General features: G+C 40.1%; 2 protein-coding genes across 2 annotated transcripts in view; both read left to right on the forward strand.

The window, feature by feature from the left end:
• The window catches only part of LOC145437984 (uncharacterized), a gene marked incomplete at its 5' end in the record, with an annotated part of 459,138 nt that overhangs the window by 125,877 nt on the left and 305,299 nt on the right, over positions 1 to 27,962 (forward strand). The gene's annotated exons all lie outside the window — the stretch shown is intronic.
• On the forward strand, positions 8,931 to 27,825 carry LOC145438081 (uncharacterized). The gene is made up of 5 exons (XM_080315477.1): positions 8,931 to 9,245; positions 18,276 to 18,349; positions 19,340 to 19,391; positions 25,215 to 25,459; positions 27,572 to 27,825. Exons 1-5 carry the CDS (start codon positions 9,002 to 9,004, stop codon positions 27,743 to 27,745), a joined length of 789 nt encoding a protein of 262 aa, XP_080171603.1. The 5' UTR covers positions 8,931 to 9,001; the 3' UTR covers positions 27,746 to 27,825.

Raw genomic sequence — 27,962 nt, forward strand, 5'->3', positions numbered from 1 at the left:
TGGGTTCTTTATAGTCAATATTATATATTTAGGCGCAGTATAAAGTTTTGGAAGATATTTTAGTGGTAAATACAGTAATTTGGTCTTTTTTAGGGGTATACGTATCTTCTAAACTAGAGTCAATAAAGAAAAACTAATGTGATATTCGTTATCAGCAACCTTGAAAACGCCAGAAACGACACATAGATGTGCTACCAATTTTTTGTCCTTTTGTTGACCCGTGTTATGAATCGAAGTTATAATTTGGACGGGCGCTATACCGAAATTAGGATTAATATGAAAATCCACATTTGCTACTTTCAACTGATTAGGTGTTATTTCATACCGTTTTTCAAAACGCTGAGGCGTCATAAATTCAACCCGTGCTGGAGTATCCCGAACTATTTATATCTTAGGTTGCGTATTTCAAGTTGAAAATGGGTAGTAAGCACATATTAAGTCCATATATCACAGGAAACGGGGTACAGTCGTAGTTCAAATCCGGCCCTGAAATCTATAGCGAATGGCGTAGGAATCACTTCATATTTTATTAAATAATTGCAGCGATCACGTCATACGCAAGACTTTGGCTTAAAGCTGTATTAAGAACAGGAGAGCACGACATATGACGATAAACAATGTAAAAGAACATCACGCAGTTTCCCAAATCTCCGTTGGCAAAATAAACGGAAAGGGAAATCCAGTCAAGAAGAACTACACAGCAGAGAACCATGCTGTTTGATTGGTAAACAGCTCTAGTCAGAAGGCGAAGAGATAATTATTTGGGTCTGGGATTTTGTCAAAATTTAACATTGGCAATTGGCATGACCACGACTATGACCATTGATCATGCTACGTAGTTCATTAGGATATTTATCGCCCATAGTACAGGTATACCTCGACTACAATTCTCTAGCGCAGTGATTCCCAAAGTGGGCGCCAGCACCCCCTGAGGGCGTTCGCGAGCATGAAGGGGGCGCTGGCGACGAAATGGGCGATATGGGGGTGCTGGCTATGAAACTGGGCGGTAAGGGGCATTCAGAGCAAATGGGGGTGGTGTAAGTTTAGAAAGCAACTGCTGCGTAGTGTCGAAACGATTGATAAATAAAGCAGCTAAATACGCAGTAAAAATACAAAATCGATACAGTCAGGGACATTTAGGGTCGTACGTCTACTTATTCAGCTGTCCCGGAAAAGTCAATTGCTACATGACAATGTTGATCCTGCCCATCAATGGACTAATTTAACAGTCGGCAGAATCCCTGGAAAGCTTGGTTTGTTGTGTGCTGTGAGAACTACGAACTATTTGCGCAGATATTGCTCACTGTGAGGGATGATGGCTTTTAGGAGAAACTGTCTTGTGTGATTTTATTCTCTGCTTCAACCGATCGTGGATTTTCGACAGTGCTGCGACCATGACCTTCGACACGGCGTTACGGTTGAGAGAAACGATATCGCTTCTAGGCCTACTTGAAGGGCGTATTTTGCAAAATTTATGAGTAGAATATATTCGTTCTTAGAGATGATGAAACATGATCAAGGTGAAAAAGACACTGTCCGGATTCAGTGATAAGCTCTTGATATCTCACCGAAATTTTGCGGCACGTGAACTGTTCAAATTCCAAGCTTGCATGAGCTACCGGTCCAGCTCGAATATCCAATTTTAATGGAGAAACACAAATCAAACATCTCAGAAAACTACACGAGGATATAGTGATTTGATTCCAGGATATCTTCGAATTATAAATTCCTTACCGGATCAACAATCTATTCTGTAAAGTTTCTGAGCATGAAATGATTGAGGAGCTGAATTTAGTGTCGTGTAAACAATTTTGAGTTCAACTCAAAGTCCAATATCTCCAATCCATCGTTCTGGATACCCCAATTATATCAAAAAGAAATGGAAATACTCTAACTGTAGTCAGGTCGACTTCTTCATCGCTGCCCTTCCCCGCTCATATTTGATAGAACGTGTTTCAGTGGCGTGACCAAGTTTCTGACTCACAGCAGAAATCGACTTGGCAGTACGGGGTGTGGAGACTAGATATCTTAGAATCAAAACTCAAACCTAATATGACGAGGATGATGATACTGATACACCGGCTTCACAAGCCGATAAAAATTTGTGAAACATTGCTAGCGTATGACCATAGAAATTAGGTCATATTGAAAATTTAGGTACAAAACAGCTCTTGTTATATGTGTTCTAAGTAACGCTTCTCAATAAATATACGCGCATCACTCGCTCGCTCGGCTGTGGTTCACTCACTCTGCGGTCTGCCCCGTGTTTATAGTGTAAACATACTTTACTGATTGCATTGCAGAATAGCGCATAGTAGACGTATAATGTCGACTCAAAATCCGCATGATCATTAATTCTCTGCCGATGCCGGTAATAAGATCCCATGACCACCAGATATCTGTATTACTATTTATAAAGAACACAATAAAGCCTTTAGGATTATCTTCAACGCTTTCTCGGCTTTCTCTTGATACAAGTGGTTAGACTCGACTCTCAACTCGGTTCGATTGGCGCAATCGGTTGCACTTTGAGGTTTTAAATCGGAAGATATCTTGATTGTGGTGTTCGGATCCCATTGAGGTATTGGCAGGCGGTGGTGCAAGACTTGGAAAGCATTACAAGGCTATTTCCGCACCTTCATTGTCCACTGACACATGCCCCCCATGCGTTCATGGTATGCATATGCATCGATCGCGTTCATGTACGTCAGGGTGTGCGAAGTAGGCTGCAAGATGAGAACGGAAAATGCACAACTGCAACGCGACAACTGCAAAACGGCTTCTCTCTCCACGGGTCACACGAGCTCTGCGTGCCGATATTCACGACCATCAAACAATACCATTCGAACTAATTAACGAGCTATCAATTAGTCGCACGCTCTATGATCAGCGTCCGAGGTAACAGTCATAAAATCTATAAAGGCACATAGGGTTGTTTAGAATTGGTCGACTTTAAGAAAGTCGTGATTTTCAGTCCGTTTCCCATGCTTTATGCATCGAAAACGTGTTCTAGCTAATTTCTTGTAGCTCATCTCTTGCATCAGTGTGCATGTTGAGCTGGAAGAAGATCTGCCGAAAATGGGAGATTCTCCTAAAATGTTATAGCCGCGATTTTACTCAGCCTACTAAAATGCCATATATGTCAAAGTTTTGGTTTGGGGTGATGCCAAATTTCACTATAGATATTTTCCTGGGTTCAAGACATCATTTTCATATTGCTCACTGCCTTGGAAATCATCAAAGCCATATAAAACTTAGCAATCAATTTGTGCTATTCACCATGTAAAAGAATATAACAGTAAATGCACGATCCAATTGCACAGGGACATCGTAAATATCTTATTATTCAATGAATCGTAAGAACATAACGTGGAAAGGATAACAAAGTGAAACCAAATAACAAAGAACTGCATTAATTTGACAAAAATGCAACACCAATCAGGTGGCTGAATGGGTTGATTTTTCGAAATTTTAAAATCTTTGCTGGAGATCTACCACGGCTTGTAACAGACTGGGTTGTGTTTCATATCGTCAGGTATGCGCATAGCCTGGTCGGTATTTAATTTCATCATACACGCTGCTGTATCGTTAAGTTCTTGAAATTCGTGAATAATGGTCAAGTACGTAAAGATCCAGCAAAATCTATGATAAAATAAAATACCGATCGCGCTATGTACATATACCAGACGGCCAAAAACAGCAAGCTTGCAAAGAGTTCAAATTTTCGAAAAATCAACCCATCGATCTTATTGGTGTTGGATTGTCATCAAAATATTCCATTTCTTTGTTATGTGGCTTGGTTATCTATTCCCCCGTTATGTTTTAATGTTTCCTTGAATAATAAGATAGGCCTATTTACAATGTCGCTGGGCGATTGGATGGTGCATTTACAGTTGCATTCTTTCAGATGGTGAATCGTGCGAAATGATGGTAAGTTTTAGGTAAGTTTGAGCATTTCCAAGGCAGTGTGCATTTTGGGCAATCTGAAAATGCTGTCTAGAACTCGGAAAAATATATACAGTGAGGTTTTGCATCACACCAAACAACACCTATACTGCTTAAACTCTGACATATATGCAGTAAAAAAAAAGTGAAATAGCAGTACTCGAATTTTAGGGAAATCCTCACATTTTATTTCAGCTCAACATGCACTCAGATGGCAGGGATGAGTTACATTTTGTTGTAAGGCATAAGGCATGTGAAACGGACTGAAAACCATGACTTATTGAAACTCGTTCAATTCTGAGCAACCCTAGTGTAAGCTGTATCATTAGTTTAGGTAATTGCCACAAAAAGAACAAAAATGTACAACCTATATGCCTATGTCAAACTTGGGCAAAGTGCGGCCGCGGAGCTATTCTGAGTGGTTCGGGTAAACTTTCTTGCTACTCAAAACAGAAAACCTACTTTTTAATATTACTACGTGGATTAAAGCCATAGGCTGTAAATTGAACAGCAAATTCGTTTACTTTCTAGCCTTTTCCTTATTATGCGTCGATTACGCAGCCTACGTAGCTTGCATGCGTAATACAGATTCAAAATGAAGTCAATGTGGGTAATTATCCCGTAACAATTTAGGTAAAAAGAAGTCTTTTTTGTTGCCATTGTCACATTACGCATTATACATAGTAAAATACTTATAACAATCAAGCAATGTTCGTGAGTACTATGAGTCATCATCACCCATAAATAATGAACGGGCGATGTCAGAAAAATGCGGACACAGCGGATAGAGATTAAAACAGTTCAAATGTATCATTTTCACCATTGTTCGGAATATGACGGAAATTAATACTATTTTTGGTACTTAACCACCACGTTCTCAATCCCTTTTATATCAACACATCCACTGAGCAGAATTCATAAACAGTGTAATTCACTGCTTTCAATACGGCCGTAAACCAAACTTTACGCTGATTGGTCGAGAGACAGTGGCCATGGATACGACGCAGCAACGGAGGACGCTGCATTTACCTAAGCCTAGTTGGCACTACGATGTATTCCTATAGCCGTGTAGACTGCATAAAAACGACAAGATTACAGTTAAATGTTTATTACTTCATCAATAATAAAATTAGGAAAGGATATTAAATATTTAGTAATGTATACTAAAATATAATCCCGAAATACTGCTGTGTTTATAAATGCTGTGTCACCAATGGCAATGAACTGGGGAAGAACAGATTTTTCCATTCATTTCCTTCCAACGCAAAGTTCAGGAAGGCTTGGGAATGCAGAGTAAGAAGGCAGGATTTCAAGCCTACTTCCACAAGCTTCATTTGCTCCTCATCGCCGACCTCACTGCAGTTGCAGTGACTTAAAAAGCCCAGAAATCACAGTGAGCCGAGCTACAAGTCAGCAGCTAAAGACCCGATGAATCGCGAGCCGATGCATGAAAGAGTGGAAAGAATATCAAAGACAAGAATAAATGCATTGATCAGTTCAAATACTGTCATGTCGTGGAGCACAAAGCCTTAAACAGGCTAAAAGCACCACTGTTGTGTACAATTATAATAATAATAATAATTTGCTACCACCACTTTTGCAAGGAAGATTTTGCTGCTAGTACATTATAGATACACCAATACAGTCACGTCTAAAGAGAGGTGCGATTCCCAGTCGCAATCTCCGTGGTGAAGCAGAAGATATGCACATTGCAAAGAGGCGGACCCTGAACTCACTGCCGTGTCAACTGTCTTCCTGCAATGTTGTGGATGCTGCACATGCGAATCTTACATTGTCATCTGGTGATCCTGATCTAGAATCGCCATCGACAAGCCTTGAAATGGAATCTTCAAATCCATCACCTGAATCTTAGGGTAAGAAGCCAACGAAGTCAGTCATATGCAGATTAGCTACCTATAAGCCCACAGGACATCAGAACAGAGATGATGTGCAGAATGGTGTAAATACATAGGGCTCTTCGACTCACAAGTAGCAATTTTGGTAGGGTTTTGGACTGCTTTGAGGGGAACAAGACAGCAAGTAATCCATATGCAACATCTCTTTTCAAATCACTTCAAGGACAGTACAGTATGAACAGGGATTCAATATTGTGGGGGTTATTATTGCACGAAGAAAGGGCCATTCAATACTACTAAGCATCACTCATGTGAATGTAGCAAAGATAGGTCTTGTTCTTTTTCCATGTGGATATCTGGGTGCTTCACATGATAGAGTGGTTCTAGCTGAGCAGACCTCATCTGCCTTGGTGTGCTTGAGGTATCGTAACAGCACATGCGATGAGTTCATGAAATTTGAACTTGGGCAGAAATCACAGAAAAAGAGTAAATCACTCTTATTGGCATCAAATTCAGGCCCAAATGTGAGCCACAAATAATCCTGCCTTCTTATACTCTGCCTTCCCAAGCCTTCCTGTCCTTTGCGTTGGAAGAAAATGAATGGAAAGATCTGTTCTTCCCCAGTTCATTGCCATTGGTGGCACTGCATTCATAAACACAGTAGTATTTCGGCATTATATTTCAGTATATGTTATTAAATATCTTATTTCCTTTCCGAATTTTAATATTGATGAAGTAATAAACATTTAACTGTAATCTTGTCGTTTTTATGCAGTCTACACGGCTATAGGAATACATCGTAGTGCCAACTAGGCTTAGGTAAATACAGCGTCCTCCGTTGCTGCGTCGTATCCATGGCCACTGTCTCTCGACCAATCAGCGTAAAGTTTGGTTTACGGCCGTATTAGGAAATAAAATTAATAGGCTGGATAATATAGCTACAATTGACCAACATATTTTCTCCTTCTCATTTGTCCGCGACGAAAAATCATTTCTCACCCTTGTCCTATATGCGTTGCTTAAGCGTTTAGCATCTGTTATCATGAATGCCCGAAGATTTGTAGTTCAACGAACTTATGAGCATTCTCCAGATGGTCTGTGGTTTGTGAGAGTAAAGTAATCATATTATTTAGTAACTTTTGTAGATAAATTGATGCTGATTCGCCAAATGATCATTGACTTTTTCAATGCTCGCTATGTGAGAGCAATTTACACTAGATTCCTCTGTCATCGACATTTGATTTTCGCAGATCACTGCTTGCAGTAGGGCCTACATTTATTATCACGTATGAGCCTGTGCGTGTGATCACTGTGGCAGATTTCTTTGTTCCTCAGTCTGTGTTGTTTCACTACGATTCCATGTTCCATCACGAAAAGTAGCTTCGTCAATAAACTTGAATGGTCATCGAGGTTTGATGAACTGAATAACATTGGGATAGATAAACGCATATTGATTTCGCTATTATTACATTTACAGCTCATACATGTCTGTCGTAGAAGCTTTGTTTATGACCACATAGATGATGGTTCGTTCGACTCTGCGGTCCCAATCTGGCTTCCATTTTGAACTATAAATCTACAAATTGTGTAAATTTTAGACCAGTGGTTACCAACCTGGGGTCCAAGGACCCTTTTGGGGTATGTGATTACCTTGATAAATTTTCGGGAAAAAGCAAAAAGCGACCTTTTTACTTTCATTTCTCTCTTAAATGGCACATGTGGTAACTCAAGCATGCGAGAAAAAAATGTACCGGTAAACATTAAAATAAATATATGCTGCTGCCTACAATGTGCACATGTCCAATGTACATTGATCTTATACGACAATACTACCTCTACCACAATGCACGTTGATATCCGCCAAATCAAGATTGCCTCTTCTAGGCAGGGGCCGCAAAATTATTAATTTGCCAAAAGGGGTCCGTGACAACAAAAAGGCGGGCAACCATTGTCGTGGACGACGGTTACTGCCGTGGATGGCGGTCCGTCGAAAGGAAGATAGCGCAGCGACCAGTAACCTTCCGGAGTCATATTACACAAGTTTAACAGCGTAAAGACATTCTCCCTGCGTTATATCGACTGAATAACAATGGACTACATTAACCGAGTCCGAATTTACATTAAAATCTCTTGTATACAAATCACAACGCATACGCTGCTTCAGGACTAAAATGTAGGAAGTGTATAAATATGGCCGTTTATATCGTCATGCTTTGTGATTCCCAAACTTCTTGTAGGTTGTGGCACGACGGAAACATTATAAAACGCTGGCGGTACACTCACAAGAAAGTCGCTTGAAAATCTATTCCCATGTTGATGCGATGACTATACTTGTTTAGACAAAGATATATTCGACTAAACGAATTTTAGTGGTTGGCAAACACTTTTTCCACGCAGTATCTCTTGGTCACGGCTTTACATTTGTCAAAACGGAAAACATATGTTCATGTGCACATTGAGGTGCGAATGGCAATAACAGTTCGATAACACTTATCATGGAATACGACTTCGAAGGAGATACCTACAACTTTTCATGAAAACAGTCCAAAATATCGGAGAGTTTCATAAATCAAAGAGCTGTTCTTCTGCAAAACGACAGCTTAATTTATGGCTTCCAAATAGATTGACTACCCACCTGCATATCTTGTTCACAGCAAAGCCTGAGAAGTATATTAGTTGAAGTGTAACGCAAATAGAGGACAATGAGTTTATGATTTCTTGTTTATGAGTTGATTTTAAACGAAGCCAAAATATTTTATGCAGACATAGCCGCCCAATTATGACGTGTGCAGTGTGCACTGGACTACATGCCTTATTTTCAATAATTTATATAGTGTATAGTGATTTTGCAAAATCCACGCCTGAGAATCTGTGGCGTCTCATACAGGAAATCACTGGTCATCATGTGATCAATAATTATAGTATTTATCGTCTTGATTATAGAGCAATCCACTGTACAACGAAGAGGTGGATAAAGTAATAACATCTTGGCATGATTTGAAATGTCCAAGCTTGCATATATTTTAATGGTCCACGCCATGGTACTCGCTTATTTATACTATCGCGACAACGTAACCGTGATTAATTGATGAGATATTTATAACGTTTAATATGTTGATGAAATTGTTCTGCAGTGATAGCATTACACTTGATCTCCTCATCGGTACGAATTCGATATTCTGCGGTGGCGTTTGAATGAAATGCAGATCAAGAGTATAATATTCGCAGCATGCTTATGGGCGATGACATCGGCCAATGACCAAGAGCAAATCATCTGCAAAGCACGACCAGGCTGTCAGTTGGCCAAATGCGATCCGGTACATCCATGGCAAACACTGAATACTAATGAATATCCCATTACTTGTGTTAAGACATCCCCGCTAGACAACTCAGTCAACATGAAATATGAAGATATGAAACGGCAACTTCAAAGCATGCAAGCAGGTATTGTGCAAATCTCTTATTTCATAGCATCTCCTTCTCTGTCGTTGCATCCCTCTATTTGCCCATTATACGGAACATGGTATTATTTCGTATTTTACCAAAAACCAAGCATAATATCATAAGTTATTGTAACTATGTGTAGAACGATTTTTTTCTGACACTATATTTTTTTTGTATGTGGTACATTGCATGTCTCAACTCTCTGTAACTTTTGCACAGGGCGCGAAGGTTCGGTATCAGCCCGTTTGGGTCCTAGACGAGTCGACTCGTGGTCGGAGTACACCCTATGGCCTATATACAGGGTTGCCATCGACATGGACCAAAAAATAAGGACAGTCGAAAATTAGATTAGCATTAAAAAGCGTTTTGTACATAGTTTGTAATTATACGAGCCGTGGCATAAGGCATTCCATACTTTTCGCCAGAAACAATCTGCTCCAGCAACTCCTTGTTATTAGAAAGTGCTTCATGAGTCTCACGACAGCTCAGGTCTAGATTTACCTTTACTCAGTGCCTAAACAGCACTTCGTCAGCACCCCCCACCCCCCACCCCCCAAAAAAAACGTTGGTCTTGGGCCACCGTAGGGTGATACACCAAACTTCTTCACCTCGTGATTAGAGGCGTCAACCAAGATGAGAAAGGCCGTACACCAAGTTTAGACAAAATCGCTTTTGAGCGTATGGAGCAAGAAGTCCAGTAACAATGCTTGTAGTCTTGGTCCTGGCCGAAGCAAAGTTCTTTGTGATGTTGGAATCGGGGAATATTGCTTTGAACAATTGCGATGTGCAATCGTTGGCGAGGAATGATTGCTTGTGTTTGATAGTATGGAATGCCCAGGTACCATCAGCAGCAGCTGCCTTGTAATCTGTGATCGTTGGTGCTGATCGACTTGTGAAAAATTCATCGACTGGCTCGAATTAATCGTTATGACACACTTCTTGTGTTTTGGGTATCAATATGAGTTGAAATCAGTGGCGGCTCGTCCTATAGGGCAACTGGGGCATTGCCCCACCTAAAATTCTGTTCAATAACAATTCTTTACCATTTATAGACGCACACCTATCTATATAAACCGAAATCACAGCGAAAATCGTATACTTCTTGTCCTTTCGCTTGTAAATGCCCATATATAGCGAAGTCTATGCGAAAATCGAATTCTCTTCTGTGTTTTCGCTTTGCGAATGCCTAGCCGGGGCTTGCCCCGGTAGCGCTCATAACAAGCTTCCACTGTCTATTCTCTCAAAAACGCGCACAATAAAGAAACGGTGATTTACTCTCTCCTATTCATAAAATTACCGAGCAGCCGGGGCACGATAGCTCTGTGTCCTTAAGGTGTGATGTAACAATCGTATCTATAGCTGAACTCTGTTACCGTCATATGCGTTTAGTCGACCTTTGCTGGTATAGGTTGATTTTAATGGGGTTTCACACCATGAAAACTCTTGAAACTTGTTATGTCATGTCGTGATGGTGGTATTTAACACTGCCCCAAGTTTCAGGGTTTCTACTTAGAGTTTAGGGTAGTAATTCCGTTTCCGAAGTTGAGTGTGTGCTGATCCGTCATGTATCGCAAACAGATTTTACTCAAAAGCCGGTATTGGTATCCATTGGTTTTGACGGTGTTCAATACTGAGATCGGTTATGACATTTGGCACGGTAAGTCTTAATGTTAGTATCGAACGCTGTACCAAGTTTTAAGTTTGTCACTGAACTGTGTTAGTGGTAATTTCGTTTCCTAATTCGAGTGAGAGCTGACTCGTCATTTATCGCTAACAGATTATACGCAAAGCCGGTATTGGTCTCTATTGATTTTAACGATGCTCCTTACCTAGATCCGTCATAAGCTTTTGCACGGTATGTCTTGATTTTAGTATCGAACGCTGTGCCAAGTCTCAAGGTTGACACTCAATGATTAGGGCAGTAATTTCGTTATCAAGGTCGAGTATGGTAAAGATGTGCTCCGATCTGACACTTTAGCCTACAACACATTGCGGATTTCACGCAAAAGCCGGTGTATCTGCGGTAACGTTAAGTGAGATGATGATATCATTCTCAGTTTGCATTCAAATATTTACTTTGATCGTATATTCTCAAATGTCGATTTCACCGTGAAATTGTGGCCTTCAAGCCATTTGCGTACAACCCCCCCCCCCCGTCACTTGATCAGCCTATTCCTCAGTAAATTTTACGCAAAATTCGGTGTTGGTCTGTTCGCATTAATTTTGACAGTGTACCATACCGAAAAGGGCCATGAGGCCACTTCTCGATAATGTCATGTAACAGTGTACCAAGTCTAGGGCTTTCATCCACGTATTTATTCGGTAATATATTTTTCAAAGGCGATTTCGCAGCAGACCTATAAGACAGTAATAAAAACGTATGTGTCGTGTTACAGTCTCCAGTTTCAAGGCCAAAATCTCTTATGCTGTACCGAGACCAAATTTCCGAGGCTGCTATTCTTAGTCCTTTACAATGATGTTTTGGATTCAATAGGACAGGCCCAATCTATGAGATAACAATTGCGTATCTGTCCGAATTCGTTGACCTTTCCAATTAGGCTTACGCTATCTCTCGAGTTATAGTCATTTCCATTTCTGCAGATAATTAGTCAGGTCTAATGCGAACATGAACCGTGTTGAATCTTTGTTCCGTACGCCGTTTACGCAGTTACCACACTTCAAGTCACAGCTCACCAGCGGACCTCTCGTGGCACATACGTTAAAATCACTGTTGCCGGGAAATTCATGTTACCGTACCATCATTAAGTTACTTGTTCACGTTGGAAAACGCCATTGTGACGTCATCTTGATAAAAAGTCGCTTGCAGCCCTTGCCCCACCACCCGATATTGTCACGAGCCGCCACTGGTTGAAATAGTGGTCTTTCCTATGGCCTCCAGGTTAATGTCACAATTGCAGATATTGCAATGTGCGAAACACTCACATTTGAATTTATTCTCTCTCATAATCGTCACGAAAAATGTTTTTGCGCCTGCTCATTTTGACTGATCAGATTTAGCCTTACTTGTAGATAAAACTATATGTGCAATATAATTTGAATAAATTTATCAATGATTTATGCATGGCTTTACCACTTTTTAACCCAAGTGTCGACTGCACTGCGCCTTTTTTTCACTGCGCAATAAATGTGGCCTTCCCCACAGCTTATTCTGCTGTAGACTAAACAGCAGGAACCTGCATGGTACTGCTGTTTACTGCTAAATCACGTCCGCTGCGGTAGCTTGGTACAGAGGAAACTGCTATACCACCACTCCCTGCCCTAGCTTCGCCACTTGAAAGTCAAATCTTATGTTGTGTACGTCACGAGAGTTCCTTTCATTTATGATGTCAGAAAATCTCGACGCAAAAGCATAATTTTAGAATATTATGCAACACAGATACCAGAGGAAAACGATCGAAGTTCTGTAGTGGTTGAAAATAAGACAAAATAAGGACGCAAGTCAAAAATAAGGACATTTCTTAGAAATAAGGACAGTTGAGTTTTCTAAGACGTGACCCTTCAAAATAAGGACAAATCTTAAAAATAAGGACGGTAGGGCAACCATGCCTATATACATGATGCGTAAGAGTGCGCAATATAATCTTCCAAACAAGTGAGACATATTGCAGAAATGATGTTTGAGTGGGTGCGATGGTGGAGATCAGGCATGGGGTAATCGTAATCGATTATGACGATTACAGCATTTTCAAGTAATCGTAATCGCAATCGATTACATTCGAAAAAATTCCGAAGTAATCGTAATCGTAATCGACTACTCGACTACTTCGCATATCTAATCGATTTTTCTGTGAAAGAACGATTATTTTTTATTTCTACAAGGACTATGACATAAACTAAACATTCGTGAACAAGAAAAATATATTATACCAGGTTCATGATAGCACAAACGTCTGATTTTCAATGCCACTGCTCATTATTGCGTAAGAAGCAGTCTATTAACTTTGCGCGTCATTGTGTAAGAAGTATCCACAGTAAATAGAAATTCGATATACGTACGTCGTACATTAGTGTGATTGTAAGAACACCCGTCGTGCTGTATATTAGGTTATAAACACGTTCCAAATGCCACTACCTCACAGCAGTATAATTTATCTCCGCTCTGCCTAGTTTAAAATAGTGACTTGTGTGTTGAAGTTGATATTTGGTTAAACGCTTAAACGCTTAAACGCAGTTTGACCATTGCTGCTTGGCGAGCAGTAGGCCGATCCAGTACGTACGTACACCAGTCAAAGATTTGAACTGGTCAATTAAAACATTGCCGTTTCCACAACGAAGCAGTAAAAATCAACAGCTGGTACTATATATATCATAACCGAGCCCTTTTTGCTGTTTCTCGTAACGGCAGCTTGCAGTACAATATCTGTATTAAGTTGAAGGCAGAATTTTATGTTCACTTCGTCTTATCACATGACTCTAACTTGAGACGGGCGCCTATCGTTATTTCATAATTTTTTATTCAACATTGGGACCTGCCGCCATGGGCTTATATATCATGTTAGCGTGGGTTGTAGATGGAACCAGGACCAATTCGTCCCCCAGCGGCCCAGCCCAAACGTTGGTCTTCGGCCCCCATAGGGTGGTAATCTCAAGTTGAAGACTGAGTTTCGTCAATAATTTTAGTAATTGCAATATATTACTAATAATTTTTAATCCTCTCTCAATACACGCTTGTGCATTGTGCAACGGTTTTAGGAGCGCTTGGAATGACATGATTTTGTGATGTAATAATGACAACAGTAATGTTGATCCGACATTCTATTGAGTCTAGACACGACGTCTTCGAGCAAAGTCTATCGTGTGACGCAATAATTGGTAATGTGGGCTACTCCAAATACCTCATTCTTTGAGTGACGACAGCTTACAAGCAATCATGCATGATGCAACGTACTACTAATTGCTCAATGTGATTGATAATTACATTTCTTATAAAATATTGTCCGCACATTTATACATAGCGAGATATCTTATAGGTCACATTCGAAACGATCTCACATTAGGATTATAGATCAGGGAGTGGGGTAAATATAGTTTGAAATTCTCGCCACGCTAACCTCAACCAAATACTGTACTAATATTCACGCAGATCGCTGCAGTATTGATCGCCTGTAGCTGGGATATTTTATGGGTGCGCCTATATTATAAATTATTTTGCGAGTATTTACTTCAAACTTGCATGTGCGTCATGCCAATGTACCGGAAATGCGATTATATTCTTATGGAGCAGGGGCGGCAACTTCTCCAGTCAGCGGGCCGGATTGCTGAATGGATACATTATTCGAGCATATATACAACGAATAAATCGTATTTAATGAATGTATTTTGTCGACAGCAATATGTCACTTCGGAGCCATTTCTCGCCGATAATGACAATACAATGTGGATTTGAGAACAGCATTGTCATACAGGCGCCGCCATGTCTGCTTCTCTCTGATCAACTAAATCACGGTGAAATCCTTCACTAAGATTTCAAAGCGTTTGATAAGCCCGGTACCCAAAATTTACCAAGATTTCAATTCATTGGGGTTGAGTACATCGTAAATGCCGATAATGCAAGTCTTCTCGCTTCGACGAACTTACGCGTAAGCTCCACTCTCGCACGCTGCGCAATGTGCGTACACCTATATAATAACATACAGTCACTAAAATTTGACGTTTTGGCAAGTAGTGGGGAATCGCGGCAGACTGGGGCCGCGGGCCACATTTTCATGTAAGGCGGGAAACTGTCCGCGAGCCGGACAGAATCTCGTCGCGGGCCGCAGGTTACCCGTCCCTTTTATGGACTGTCCTAGATAACAACCTGCTGACTATCTCATTTTGCTCGCGGAAGCTGCAAAGTAGACGTACACGGCCCCTCACCACCGTGAACTAAACCTCACCAAAACAAACTCTGTAAAACCAGGAATTAGATTCGCATCATGGCTAGTTTAAGCAAAAATTACATCCGTAATATCAATAATATTGGTGCTAGAAAAGGTACTATACTTATGATATTGAAGTATTTGAAAGTATATAGAATATGTATCAAGTATGGTATGGAACAATGTTGGTATGGTATGGAAAATTGCAAGTATGGTATCGAGAGAGTAAGGCAAGTATGGAGTATGGAAAATTGTCGTTCCATGCCATACCATGCCCTGCCTCCAACACTTAGTTAGGAAGACTGTAAACGACCTCGGTTCGACTCAGACCCGCAACCCAATGGTATTGCAGCAGCGGTTTATACCACTACGCTATCTCGACACACAGAACACAAGTTGGAAAGCGTATTATTAGGAAGCGAGCTCTAATGTGACTATACTCCAGTGTTGGGATGACTCGAGTCATGACTTGACTCGAGTCAGACTCGAGTCAACTTTTTCGTATGACTTGACTTGACTCGAGTCACTTTGCAAAAATGACTAGACTTGACTTGACTCGGAGCTTCAAAAATGTGCATTGACTCGTGACTCGAAGAAAAATTTACGAGTCAATTTCAAGTCATCAAGTAAACGTTGTCGATTAAATCACTGTATCTTGTGTATGCTAAGATTGTTCGAAATACGCCGGTGTCACTTGTGAGAGCAACCAGTCATTCACTGGTTCTCGTTACATGGATCCTCCATTGTTACGTCACAAATAAATTGACCGCAAACTCAACGATCACAGCTTACGTCGTCGAAGTAGTAATAGAAGATTAATCTAAATAGCAATGTGTCTCTGTTTCTTAGACGGCCAAATGCTTATGTTGCGCAATGCTCACATTCACCAACCCTCTTGTATGATTTAAATCGGTCGAATATAGTTTGTGCATTTATATTCTCAGGGATGTGTAGACGGGTAGGTAGATGTGTAGGCTATTGTATCATATCAATTTGTTTCAACTTCTCGAAGCTTCGCATTAGGTTCTATATTCTGGCTGATGATAACTGACAGTTCTATGTGTGCGTTGCGTGAGGGATACGTCTTTTCGCATCCATATTTAACTTGATATTCGTTATTTCATTCAAGATAAATGATCAAGTAATCTGTCTTTCACACAGCTAGCAAAATATACTGACTTTTGACTTTGAACCATCACTCGTACTTCAAAAATTCAATTTGACTTGAATTGTGACTTGACTCGTGACTTGACTTGACTTGACTCGACTTGACTCGAGTCACCTCCAAAAAACCAGTGACTTGACTTGACTCGAGTCACCTTTGAAAATCGATTGACTTCACTTGACTCGAGTCAAAATCTGCAATGACTCGAGATGACTCGTGACTCGAAGGTAGTGACTTGATCCCAACACTGCTATACTCTCTATGATCGTTTTGACCTTCTTTTCCAAGACATCTGACAAATGCCGGTTTCTATACATGCTACAGATATTACCGCAAAATTAAGTTATACAGTATCTAACACATCAATCGAGCGGATTTGGTTTTCATGCTACAATAAACAAATCAAATTAGGATATGATCTCGTACGCCTGAAGATTAGTTACATTAGACATGCATCCATTCTCTGTATCAACTTCGTTGATGTCAATCATTCATAGTTATTGCGGGTTAAGCCCATATCAGAGGGTTGTAAAATATTCATAAACGAAAGGCTGAATATTAGGAGCAAAATTTCCCAACAAAGAATAAAAATGTTTGGAAAGGGAAAGGTGCATGCTCGTTTATAGCTTAATTTCGTTTCGCGCTGCCAGCGCCATACACAAAGTGGTCGAACTTTAAATAGAAAGGATTTCAACGAAAGATATTATAATGGGGTAAAATATTGTGTCATATGAATAGGGTTCCCAGTGTAGAACCTACTACGATTCGTTTGTTAATGTGAGTCTCTGAATTTCTGAGGTTCACACACAGAACGCGGACGTGATCCTCACGTTCACACCATCACTACATATTCGCTCCAGGACTCACAAAGATGCATGAGGTTTTGGCGAACATGTGTCTCCGCGAAATGTTTTGCCAAAATATCTCACGAGTGTATTTTGTCATTTCGTTTATGAATTAAGGAGCGATAATGCTGTCCCGGGGACACGAAATGAGAACGTGCCTCAACAAAGTAATCAATAACAATGCACCCACTTGGAACTAACCCGGAGCTGAGTCATGATCTTCATCAGCACTACCCATGAATTTGATCACATGGGCTGAGACACGATAAAACTGATAGTAATGTTTGCGAACGTCACAATCATAACCTAGTGCGACTCCTTCATGAATCGTGTAGTAACGGACTTGATTCTCTACTAAAAGATGGTGTGTATGCTATTCGTATTTACAAGTGATAGTGATCAAAGTTCCCTTAAAAACAAACAGTGTGTCTGGGGACGATGTCGAACGTAGAAATTGCTGCAGCAGTAGTTCTCTTTGGCTCGGGCTAATTCGTTCTCCAACTTGATGGTGAATTATTCACAAATTTGTAAACACAAGTCCATGCCGTCAGTGAACATTTTACTGTTCTGTCCATCACAGCGCGTCAAATCATCTTGGTTGATTGCAGACTGATTTTGCAGCATGCAATAAGCTACCAGTGGTTCTCAAACTTTTTAAGCCACGCCCCCGTATGATGGTATGATGATTTCGCCCCCTCCCTCCCCCTTATTGCCATATCACAAAACGCAACCAGGATGTTAGCAAACCTAACGGATAGTTTGATAGCATGAAAAGTTACTGCTGTTGATGAGAGATTATTAAATAAGAAATTCAGAGTAAATAGAGAGAAATAACTATGAATTGGACGTAAATCGCGCGCAGAATGAAAAAGAATCAGTTGAGATCAGCTTCGCGCCCCGCTTCAGATGCTTTTACGCCCCCCTAGTTTGAGAATACCTGCCTTAGAATTATCATGGTGAAATATACTAAGAAAAAGTTTAATCATATCCTTGCATTAATTCGATTTTTAGTGCGAATTTTATCAATCTTGAAACGCTCGCGGGCCGCACAGAACGTAGTTGAGGGCCGCATGCGGCCCGCGAGCCGTAGTTTGCCCACCCCTGGTTTAGCCTAAGTGATCATTTCAACTAGAAATTTCAGAGTGGAATGCGATGCATCCAATGTTATCCGAGATGAAACAATTGGTAGCCGAGATGAAGCTATTGTTAGCCAGTGTTGGGATGACTCGAGTCATGACTTGACTCGAGTCAGACTCGAGTCACCTTTTTCGCATGACTTGACTTGACTCGAGTCACTTTGCTAAAATGACTTGACTTGACTTGACTCGGCGTATCAGAAATGTGGATTGACTCGTGACTCGGAGCAAAATTCACGAGTCAATTTCAAGTCATCAAGTAATCAGTGTCGATAAAAATCACAGTATCTTGCATATGTTCAAATTGTTCGCTAAACGCTTGTGTAACCCTTGAAAGCGACCAATCATTCAATGACCGTGCGTTTCACTGAGCCTCGATTGTTCTCTCACAAATAAATTGACCGCAAACGAAATGATAGAAGCTTACAGTATACGTTGTCGTAACTCAGGCAGTAAAGTAATAGAATAGAAAAATGTACATATCTGTTATCTGTTCTTACCATAACCAAACCTCTTGTTTTATTGAAATTCAAGTCGAATATAGTTTATGTAGTCCTCAACCATTGTCGCAGGCTCCAATAGTATCATATCTATTTGTAACTGGGTAGGCTACAATGTATTGCATCATTATCGTTCCGATTCTCTATTCTCTATTTTGGCTGGTAACTTTAAACTGAGACTATGCAATTACGTAGTTTACCAGTTCTACGCATATGTGACCGATACAGCACCTTCTTGCGCTTATATTTAACTCTATATTCGTTCATCGGTTCGGAATCAATGACCACTCGAACTGTAATTCAGACAGCTAGCAAATTGCAATGACGTATTCATGCCTCATACATACTTCGAAAGGGCAACTTGACTTGAAATGTGACTTGACTCGTGACTTGACTTGACTTGACTTGACTTGACTCGAGTCACCTCCAAAAATCGAGTGACTTGACTTGACTCGAGTCACCTTTGAAAATCGATTGACTTGACTTGACTCGAGTCAAAATGTGCAATGACTCGAAATGACTCGTGACTCGAAGGTAGTGACTTGATCCCAACACTGTTGTTAGCCGAGCTGAAAAGAAATGAAACTGTAGCAACAACAGCAACGACAGTTGCAGCGGCAGGTGAAATTTGAATTACAGCTTGATTTTGTATACGTCGAAACTTAATTTTGATACCGATGAACTCTTAGATTACTAAATTTATAATTTATGTACGATAATTTCGAGTTGAGTTTTCCAATCTTTATTTATTCATCTAACTTCATCATTCAACTTCATCAAACTCTTTCGAATTGCGGACCATTTTAAAAATGATATTAAATAAAGTGTACGCAACTAAACGGCAAAACACAGCAAACTATGTCTTAACACTTGCAAACATCATTTCACTCAGATGGATGTGCTCGATATCAAACGACGAGTAATTATGTTCTTAAAACTGTTTTGAAAAGGCGTATGCCTGAAATATGTTTGATGGAAAGTCTGACACGAAATCTGCACATGCCTGAAAGACCTTGCACACAAGGCACACTTGTGAGGGGGGAGCAAGAGACATGGAAATTTGCGAAAATGCGAATTTACCACACTAGACCAGTCCCCACAACTCTAGACTGCTTATCATTGAAGGCTACGTAGTACTGAAGACCATAATAACGCTAATCAATTATCCTCCATAGTAAGTAGAAGACAGTATACTTCTAGTAGAACTAATCCTTGAACTTCAACAGACTATGTAGTAACTCTCATCAGTTAAACTCGCGTAGCGGTTACGTCCACCATCATCGGCCTCATTTATATTCAGGAGTGCAGCATAATGGTTTCCAATAGAATTCGAGTGTGATGTTTCGAGTAGATTAGTGAATGACTAATTTTTCGATTGCTGGAATTATACGCCTATTCACAAACAGTTTCATTATAAACGAAAATTATGGTTTCCATACATATGCTTCCCGCCTTGAAACCTCGGATATATAGTTGTATCACGTCATCTGAAACATAGCATAAGGGTACGCACATTAGTGGAAACGAAATTTCCGTGAAGTCGCAACATTGCAATAAATTGCAATGATCGCGCTCAAAATTATATCACAATATATTCAGTGCGTGATGTATTCCTGGCCTAATTACTTTATGGTTGCAAAAAAGGGACATATTTGAAATTATCACGCCATTCATATTGTCATACGTAACAATGAATGATATACTCGAACACATACTCGACTTGAAACCTAATCCTCGTTTCGGAATCGAATCAACGAAGCCCTGGATTTACCCCAATATGAATGTTAACATTATCACAAGCTTTGTCTTGCTCTCATGGAAATGGATTCTATTTTCATTATTTTATTTATTAATGGTTTAGTCCAGAGGTCTCAAACTCAAATGTGCTCGCGGGCCAGTTTTCCCGTTTTGACGACGCCGCGGGCCGCAGCAATTATATGGGTATTTTATGTCTTTCCAAGTAGGCCTTATTTCGTGGGAATGATTTGTCCTGTTGAAAGTGAGCCGATCCAGCAGACTGACAGTAAACACACATCGTCAAAACGTGATTTACTCTTGTATCAATTTAGGCCTGGCACGAAGAAAATCATCACATTTATAACTATTTGAATAGAATTGTTGTTGTACTTGATATAGTATATATTAATTATAAGATATAGACACCATATGGGCGGACAAATGTATGATGCCATCATAAAAGCTATCGCGTTATATTCATAGCAGCTACTATGAATATTTTGAATTTAACAGATTGATAATAGAGACTGATCTGATATCAAAACATTTCAGGATGAGCATTGTTATTCCAATCCAGGATTCGGGTGTAGGGGAGATGTGGTACCGATGGATCACTGGGACCGAAAATACTTTGAAAATTTTCTATGATAATTCCATCATTACACTCCGTGAACTTGTCGACAATTGCATGCTTGCAAAATCTTTCCTCGCATACAAAAAAATTCGACGTGCGCGAGCTATGAGGTCTCTCACAGATATTTTTTGTTTTGGGGGTGAAAACTAAATTTAGATCGACATATACATTTTTCTTTGTATCCTTCAACATGAACAAACCAGCAATCATTTTTATTGTGAAGAGTAGGGCTTGTATCAGGCTATACAATGGCACCTAATATTATTGCAGTACCTTCCTTGAGTCGAATTTTTTTCGATTCATGTGTAAAATTCGTAGGGTGGGGACCGATGATACAATAGCACAATCATGCAAAATAATCGAGCATACTAATCACGAAACAGATGAAACATGTCTACGTACAGAAAATCTTTATGTAATAATTGCATATGATGTTTTATCGCTATAACGAGGTGTTTGGGAGTCACACTGTCGATTTTCGGGCAATATGTATGTACCCTCATATTTATAAGTTCGACCCTAAATCGAAACGTGATTTTATGACAACATTTGAGTTCATATTTATTCTATTTTTTGCCGGTTGCGACCAATCATTCTTCTTTGGCTTGCTGTAGCTTAGATTATAATACTGAGCAAAAGAAGTTGTCACATCTGAGTTTTTAGGGTATATGTGTCATAGGTACCCGGGTCGTGTGCCATTGGACCCACCGGGTGGGGACCGATGATACGTTCGAGCAACAAATTTTAAACTTCCATAAATATTTTTTTAAAGACGGATATTTATGTATATGTGCGCGATAGGTAGAGCTTGTATCGAAGTGCTGAGTCAGCAAAAGATCTGCTGTTTTTGGTTGAACATCATGGGGCCAGCGATCATTTTCCAATTTTTGATCCATCGGTACCACATCTAACCTACTTCTTATATGTAGGCTATTAATCTCATGGGCAAATATCTTCAAATACAGGAGAAGAAAAAAATACAAATATAATATAAATATATTAATGAATGTGTCTTAGTGATTGAAATGTCGGAACGCTGAACGGGCCATTGTTATTACATCGTCGGAGCGTACCACCATCGGTCGGTACCTTGAAGTGGGCTTGATAACCATGGTTTAGCGACCAAAGATGTAACTAACATATTGCCCATGGTTGCCATAACTAGGCTACTTGCTTAGTTGGCGATATACCAAGCTGCGACCTTCTGATCTATTACTATTCCCCTGATACGCGATTAGTTTGTTGGGTCCATGGTTCTATTAAATTTACGGCATTCCGAGTCACTCTGTGTCAACTCAAGTCATTTTAATTTTGCCATCGAGTTAGCCCGATTCTCAGTAATTCTAAGAAAGGTCGCGTCCAATTCTAACTCACAAATTTCAGTCACGAATCGTCTAAGGGTCAGGTTTTGTCATCATGTATTTGAAATGTGGCGAAATAGTGAATCTTCCCCTGCATGGTAGCGCTTGCAATAGATGTGATAGTGAAGTATGATGAATAGTTTCAGGCTTTCGGAGCAATTTAAGAGGGAATTTTGACTTTATAACCTGAAAAGATATATGTGACACTTATATAATTGTCAAATTATTAAAAATATAAAATGTCGTCGCGGGCCGCATGCGGGCCGCGGGCTGCGTGTTTGAGACCTCTGGTTTAGTCTGTGGTTCTCAACCTTTTTGTCTTTGCGTACCTCTTTTGGACCGTCATGAACCCCGCGGACCCCCGCAATTTTAGTTCAAATTTGGTTCAATCATCGTGCAATCGGCATCTGTCTTGTGCAAATAATATCTGTAGGCTAGTGATAATCAGCGGCGAAATGACTTTTCTTGAAAATAACATCATACTATTTATGTAAAGAAATTGGACAGACTTCTATTATTTCAAAGTGATTTTTGCAACTGCATTTCATGAAATACGTGGTCGTCTCTTGCCAATCCTCCCCTTCGATTAGATATGAACGAGTGCCGGAAATCCATTTCCACAAAGATAGGTGGTGGCGAATGTCATAATAACGCTTCCGACCACACATTTGGGCAGGGTTGGAAGCAAGTCACAAGGCGCCAAGTCACAAGTCAATCTCACTTTTATAGTTTTACTCAAGTCAAGTCAAGTAAGTTTCAATTCAGCACCGAGTCAAGTCCGAGTCCAAATGAGCGAGCAGAGGGTCGAATCCGAGTCATGGTATTATAACTCAAGTCCAAGTCATTGTGTTGACTGCTCAGCTTCCAGTTAAAGTATTTAAACCAACTTTTATAACTCTGTTTGCTGATATCGAACTGTTCGCATTTACAATATACTAATTTTCCTCACATTTAGCCGTTTCTGCTCGTATTTTCAAGTGCCAGTACCAATAGACGAAATCCCAATAGTGTGGTTACTTTACTATTCTCCGAAATTACAACGAACTGTCGGTCATGGCCGTCTGAGTCTCGAGTCATATGATTTGCTTTGAGTCATGCGCAATGACTGGAGTCAATGTCGAGACAATACGCAGAGGGAATCAGCAATTATATTGCGACTGCAAACTGGACACTGTAAATTAAACTCACACCTCCAACGCATGGGTTGTTACGGCAGTGGTCTCTGCGAAACGTGCAGCGTACCTGAAACTGTCGAACATTTTCTACTGACGTGTCCTCGATAAGAGCACCAGCGACAATATTTAAAAAAAAAACGTTGCCGAACGTAGCAGTGTGAGATTTCCCTTGGAATGTCTGTTGACTGATCCGCACATGGTTATTGCGGTCGTAGAATTTGTTGTTTTGTGTAGACATATCTGATCCAACTATGGCTCCCTCTCAGGCCTGTTGCACAAGACCCTAGTAGTCGAGCACCATAAAACCCCTTATACATACACATACAGATTGACTCGAGTCGAGTCATTTCCGTATTTTGAGAAAATGAGCCGAGTCAAGTCGAGTCATCAGAAAATCATGACTCGAGTCATAACAACCCTGCATTTAGGTATGATCGCAACAAATATGGCACCAAAATCACCAAACAAATTTTTGAATGAACATATAAGCCTGGTCATTTCGATCAAGCAGCTTATCTTGAAGTTATCATGGAAAATGGTTATGTATATCACAGGAGAAAATGGATTTTTCTAAACATTTTGAAGTCACCGTGATTGACGTTACTGATCCAACTTTTTATTTTATCCACAATCCCCAACAAAATATCTCAAAACAGCAAAATATGTGTAACAGTAGGCTATTGGTAATTAAAGGGGCACTGCGCTCAAAAAATGATATGGTCTCAAAGTGAACGGCAAAACGAAAAAAAATTGTTGACCGCATCCATTTTCTTCAGGACGCTAGCGTAATGGAGCTGCAATTTATTGAAATTTCCACGGGACCTTCACGCTCATCAGCTGCCGCGGATGCTTAACCCGTTACATGGCACGATGACTTCATCGTCGCACTTGCTCGACGCGATAAGGCAGTCACGCAGAGAGCGAACTTTAGATAGTTGCCAGCCGATGTCATGGAGGAAATATGTCTTAAGTTTGTTCTTTGCGTGACTGCCTTATCGCGTCGAGCAAATGCAGCGATGAAAACATCGTGCCAAAAATCATTTTTCGTTTTGCCCTTCAATTTGAGACCACATGATATTTTGAGCGCAGTGCCCCTTTAAGCAATTAAAATGTGTCTGCAGAGTAGAATATTTCCTTTCAGACGGCAATTCTGTCGATGTGAGTTCTGGAGTTTAACTAGTAATGAAGCGATACTGTCTCGCAAATTACCTAGTTTAAAAAAGTACAAATTAGGTTATCATCTATTTTCTGTTTTCATCTATTTCCTCTCAGACGGCCATTCTGTTGATGTGACTTCTGGAATTTTACAAGTAATGAAGCGGGACTGCCTCGCGATTTTCCTAGTTTAAAAAAGTACAACTTAGGTTGTCATCTATTTTCTGTTTTGTAAATTTAGAGAGGCTTCACGGACCCCCTGAAAATGCTTCACAGACCCCCGGTTGAGAACCACTGGGTTAAGTCAAACATTCTAATATGCTCATTTGCTCAATTCAAATCGCCTATACATAAATGTTTAATTTTATTGGATTCGTCACAGAAGCTGAATGCAGACGACACGGAGGTTGGATTCATTCTAGTACATGTTTCACTATTCCTTATATATCACGAATACCGGATATGTCTTACGAAGACGCAGTTGCAAAATGTGCGCAATCCGGATCTTCATTGGCTGAAATCCATGATCGACATCAACAAAACGATTTGTACGGCTTTGTTTTCGGGAATGTACACAATAGTTGGCTGATCGTGGACATATGGATTGGAATGGAATATAAACGCTCGGTACTTGCGTAAATTTATGTTGCCATGCACTCATATAGCCTTTACATTTCAATGATAAACTGCGGTTCATTTTACGACATTGTTGCTCGTTCCCTACTGTCTGCCAACCGATATCGTATGCAAATCGATAACTAATTAGCATAATGCTAAGGATGGTATTGCTAGGAATTTGCCATTTTCCGTTCGGCGTATCCAATATATTCAATTTTAAATTTCGATTGATTTCCCATGATTACTGTGCATTTCGCCAGAATCGTTGTTCTTCCAGTACTTCGCAGTCATTCAGTGCCTGCTTGGAGCAGTTGTATCCAACATGTTTTTAAGGCGACCCATTTAAAATACCAGGGGCGGCATTACATAACAATGCGGTAAATAGGAATTTCTGCCAGCGGTAATGAACTCTTTCGAACGCGATTACCACATGGTGTCAAAATTTCGCAAATAATTTTACATGAATTGTAATAAACTACTGCATTCATAGAAACATGCTTCAAACATTGCCGTCACGGCCCAAAATTATAACCTTCGGTTTGCGAACCATACTTTGAGAACCACTGACATAGGAAAACTATCACTTGCATCCTATTATGCGTTCTAATGCTTATGCTGTCGAAATGCTATACCTCCGGTGATGCATCAACATGAATCAAGTTCTTTGCAGCTTCTGCGTAGCTAAATTTACAGCTTTTGACAATCCATGTGAACTTTTTATGACTGTTAACACAATTACTAACTTACATACTTGAGTATATTTGATCAAGCCAATTCCTTTTTTACTTGAGTAGATTTTTTGACTACTTTGAGCACCTGTGAAAATAATTCACATCGGCAAAATTCTTATGGCCCAAATTTTGAATGAAACAGGGACTTGGATTCTGTGTTCAGAGCATGCAGGCTCTGGGGTCCAGTGACATTTTCGGCGTTGGCGTTCGCGGACTAGCAAAATATCTCTAAGCCAGTGGCTCCCAACTTTTCGTAATCAGGGGGCCGCATTTCAAGCTTCAGATTACGTATGTTGGAGTCGCATGAACAATTTAGGTATAACTTGAAAGCATGTACCAACAAGTAGCAACACTAACAAGAATGTCGAACGTGACATTGACTTATTCTCTAATTTAAAGGCACGGTCAATCGTCACAGATTTCTATGGATTCTATATCGGATATTTTAGCATTGATAAACGCAGCACTCGAGTAACGGTCTGACGGGCAGAAAGGTGACATTTATTTTAGTATACCAACGGAAAATTCACAGAAAGTGGGTATTTCTAGAGTCGCGTCGAGACTGGAAATTTTCAAAAAGTGTCCTCCTTTCAGATTTCCAACATATGGTAACCCTAATATTATAGGCCTATTTTTGTTGGATTATCCAGGTTCGATGAGAGCCATACAAGGCTAGTTTGAAGACGTATGCGGCCATAAAAGTCTAAGTTGGGAATCATCGCTCAAAGAGGTCAAAGGACCATGTTTAAAGCACAGCCATAAAACGACCCTGTCGTTTATAACATCATCGTCCTGATATTTGCCTGACGTCCATATTTATTCTTAAGCATCAGGTAGCCTCTTAGGCAACTTCCCGACCAAATGGCAGTAAGAGGTCGTGAGGGATGTGGTGACTATTTTAGTTATCAGCTTCATGATTTGGAAGGTTGGGGGTCCACGCATCCACCTGAGACTATTAGTGGCTCACGACAGAAGAAAAGGTTAGGAAGCACTTATTAGAATGTTATATTGGCCTCTTTATTATCCACAGTACATGGCTGGATAGCATATCGCGTGACCGACTGGCGAATAAGCATTTCGATTCATAAAAGCACTTTATGTTCTATTTCGTAGGTTTATTACTCGCTGTGAATTACAGTCCGTTCCTTGTTTTCAGAATGCTATATTGATCCAACTTTATTCCCCCATTAGCTGATATTCTATGCACTTCCCACTATTTTGACAAGATTCTGTAAGTCATGGTCTTCCTATCATTGAGTGTAAATAAATAAAGTCAGGATGGTGTATTTGGCGACACATATCCAGAGTGATAAATCATTTAACCTGGAAAGTGCATATTTAATAGTAATTGTATTATGCTCTATATATCAATATTTTCTTATTTTATCAGACTTCGACGCTGCTGTATAGATCGGGAAAGGAAGAAAATGAAGCGCATTTAAGTGGCAACTTGGTTACCCACGATATGTTTTACCATACAAGTACCTGGTATTGTCGGCCAGATGGGGCAGCACCACGCCGTTGGGTTTATCAAATGTCTCCAAAAACCGCTATAATGGAGTAATGTGTGAGATACCAATCTGACAATACTGCGGAGATGCGTGAAGCATGCGTTATGAAAATGTCGAACTAACAATATGCTATAGGCAACATAAGAACATAATTTCATTTTCACTGCATATTATTTTCGTGTCTACTAACGTTGATTAGAAAACAAATATTCAACACTATTTTCCACGTTCAATAACATTGTCTTAGCAACCGCATTGGACTGCGTCAGG

This window comes from Botryllus schlosseri, chromosome 4 (assembly GCF_051294905.1).
Source record: "Botryllus schlosseri isolate E-star chromosome 4, Bs_hap1, whole genome shotgun sequence".
Lineage (NCBI taxonomy): Eukaryota > Metazoa > Chordata > Ascidiacea > Stolidobranchia > Styelidae > Botryllus > Botryllus schlosseri.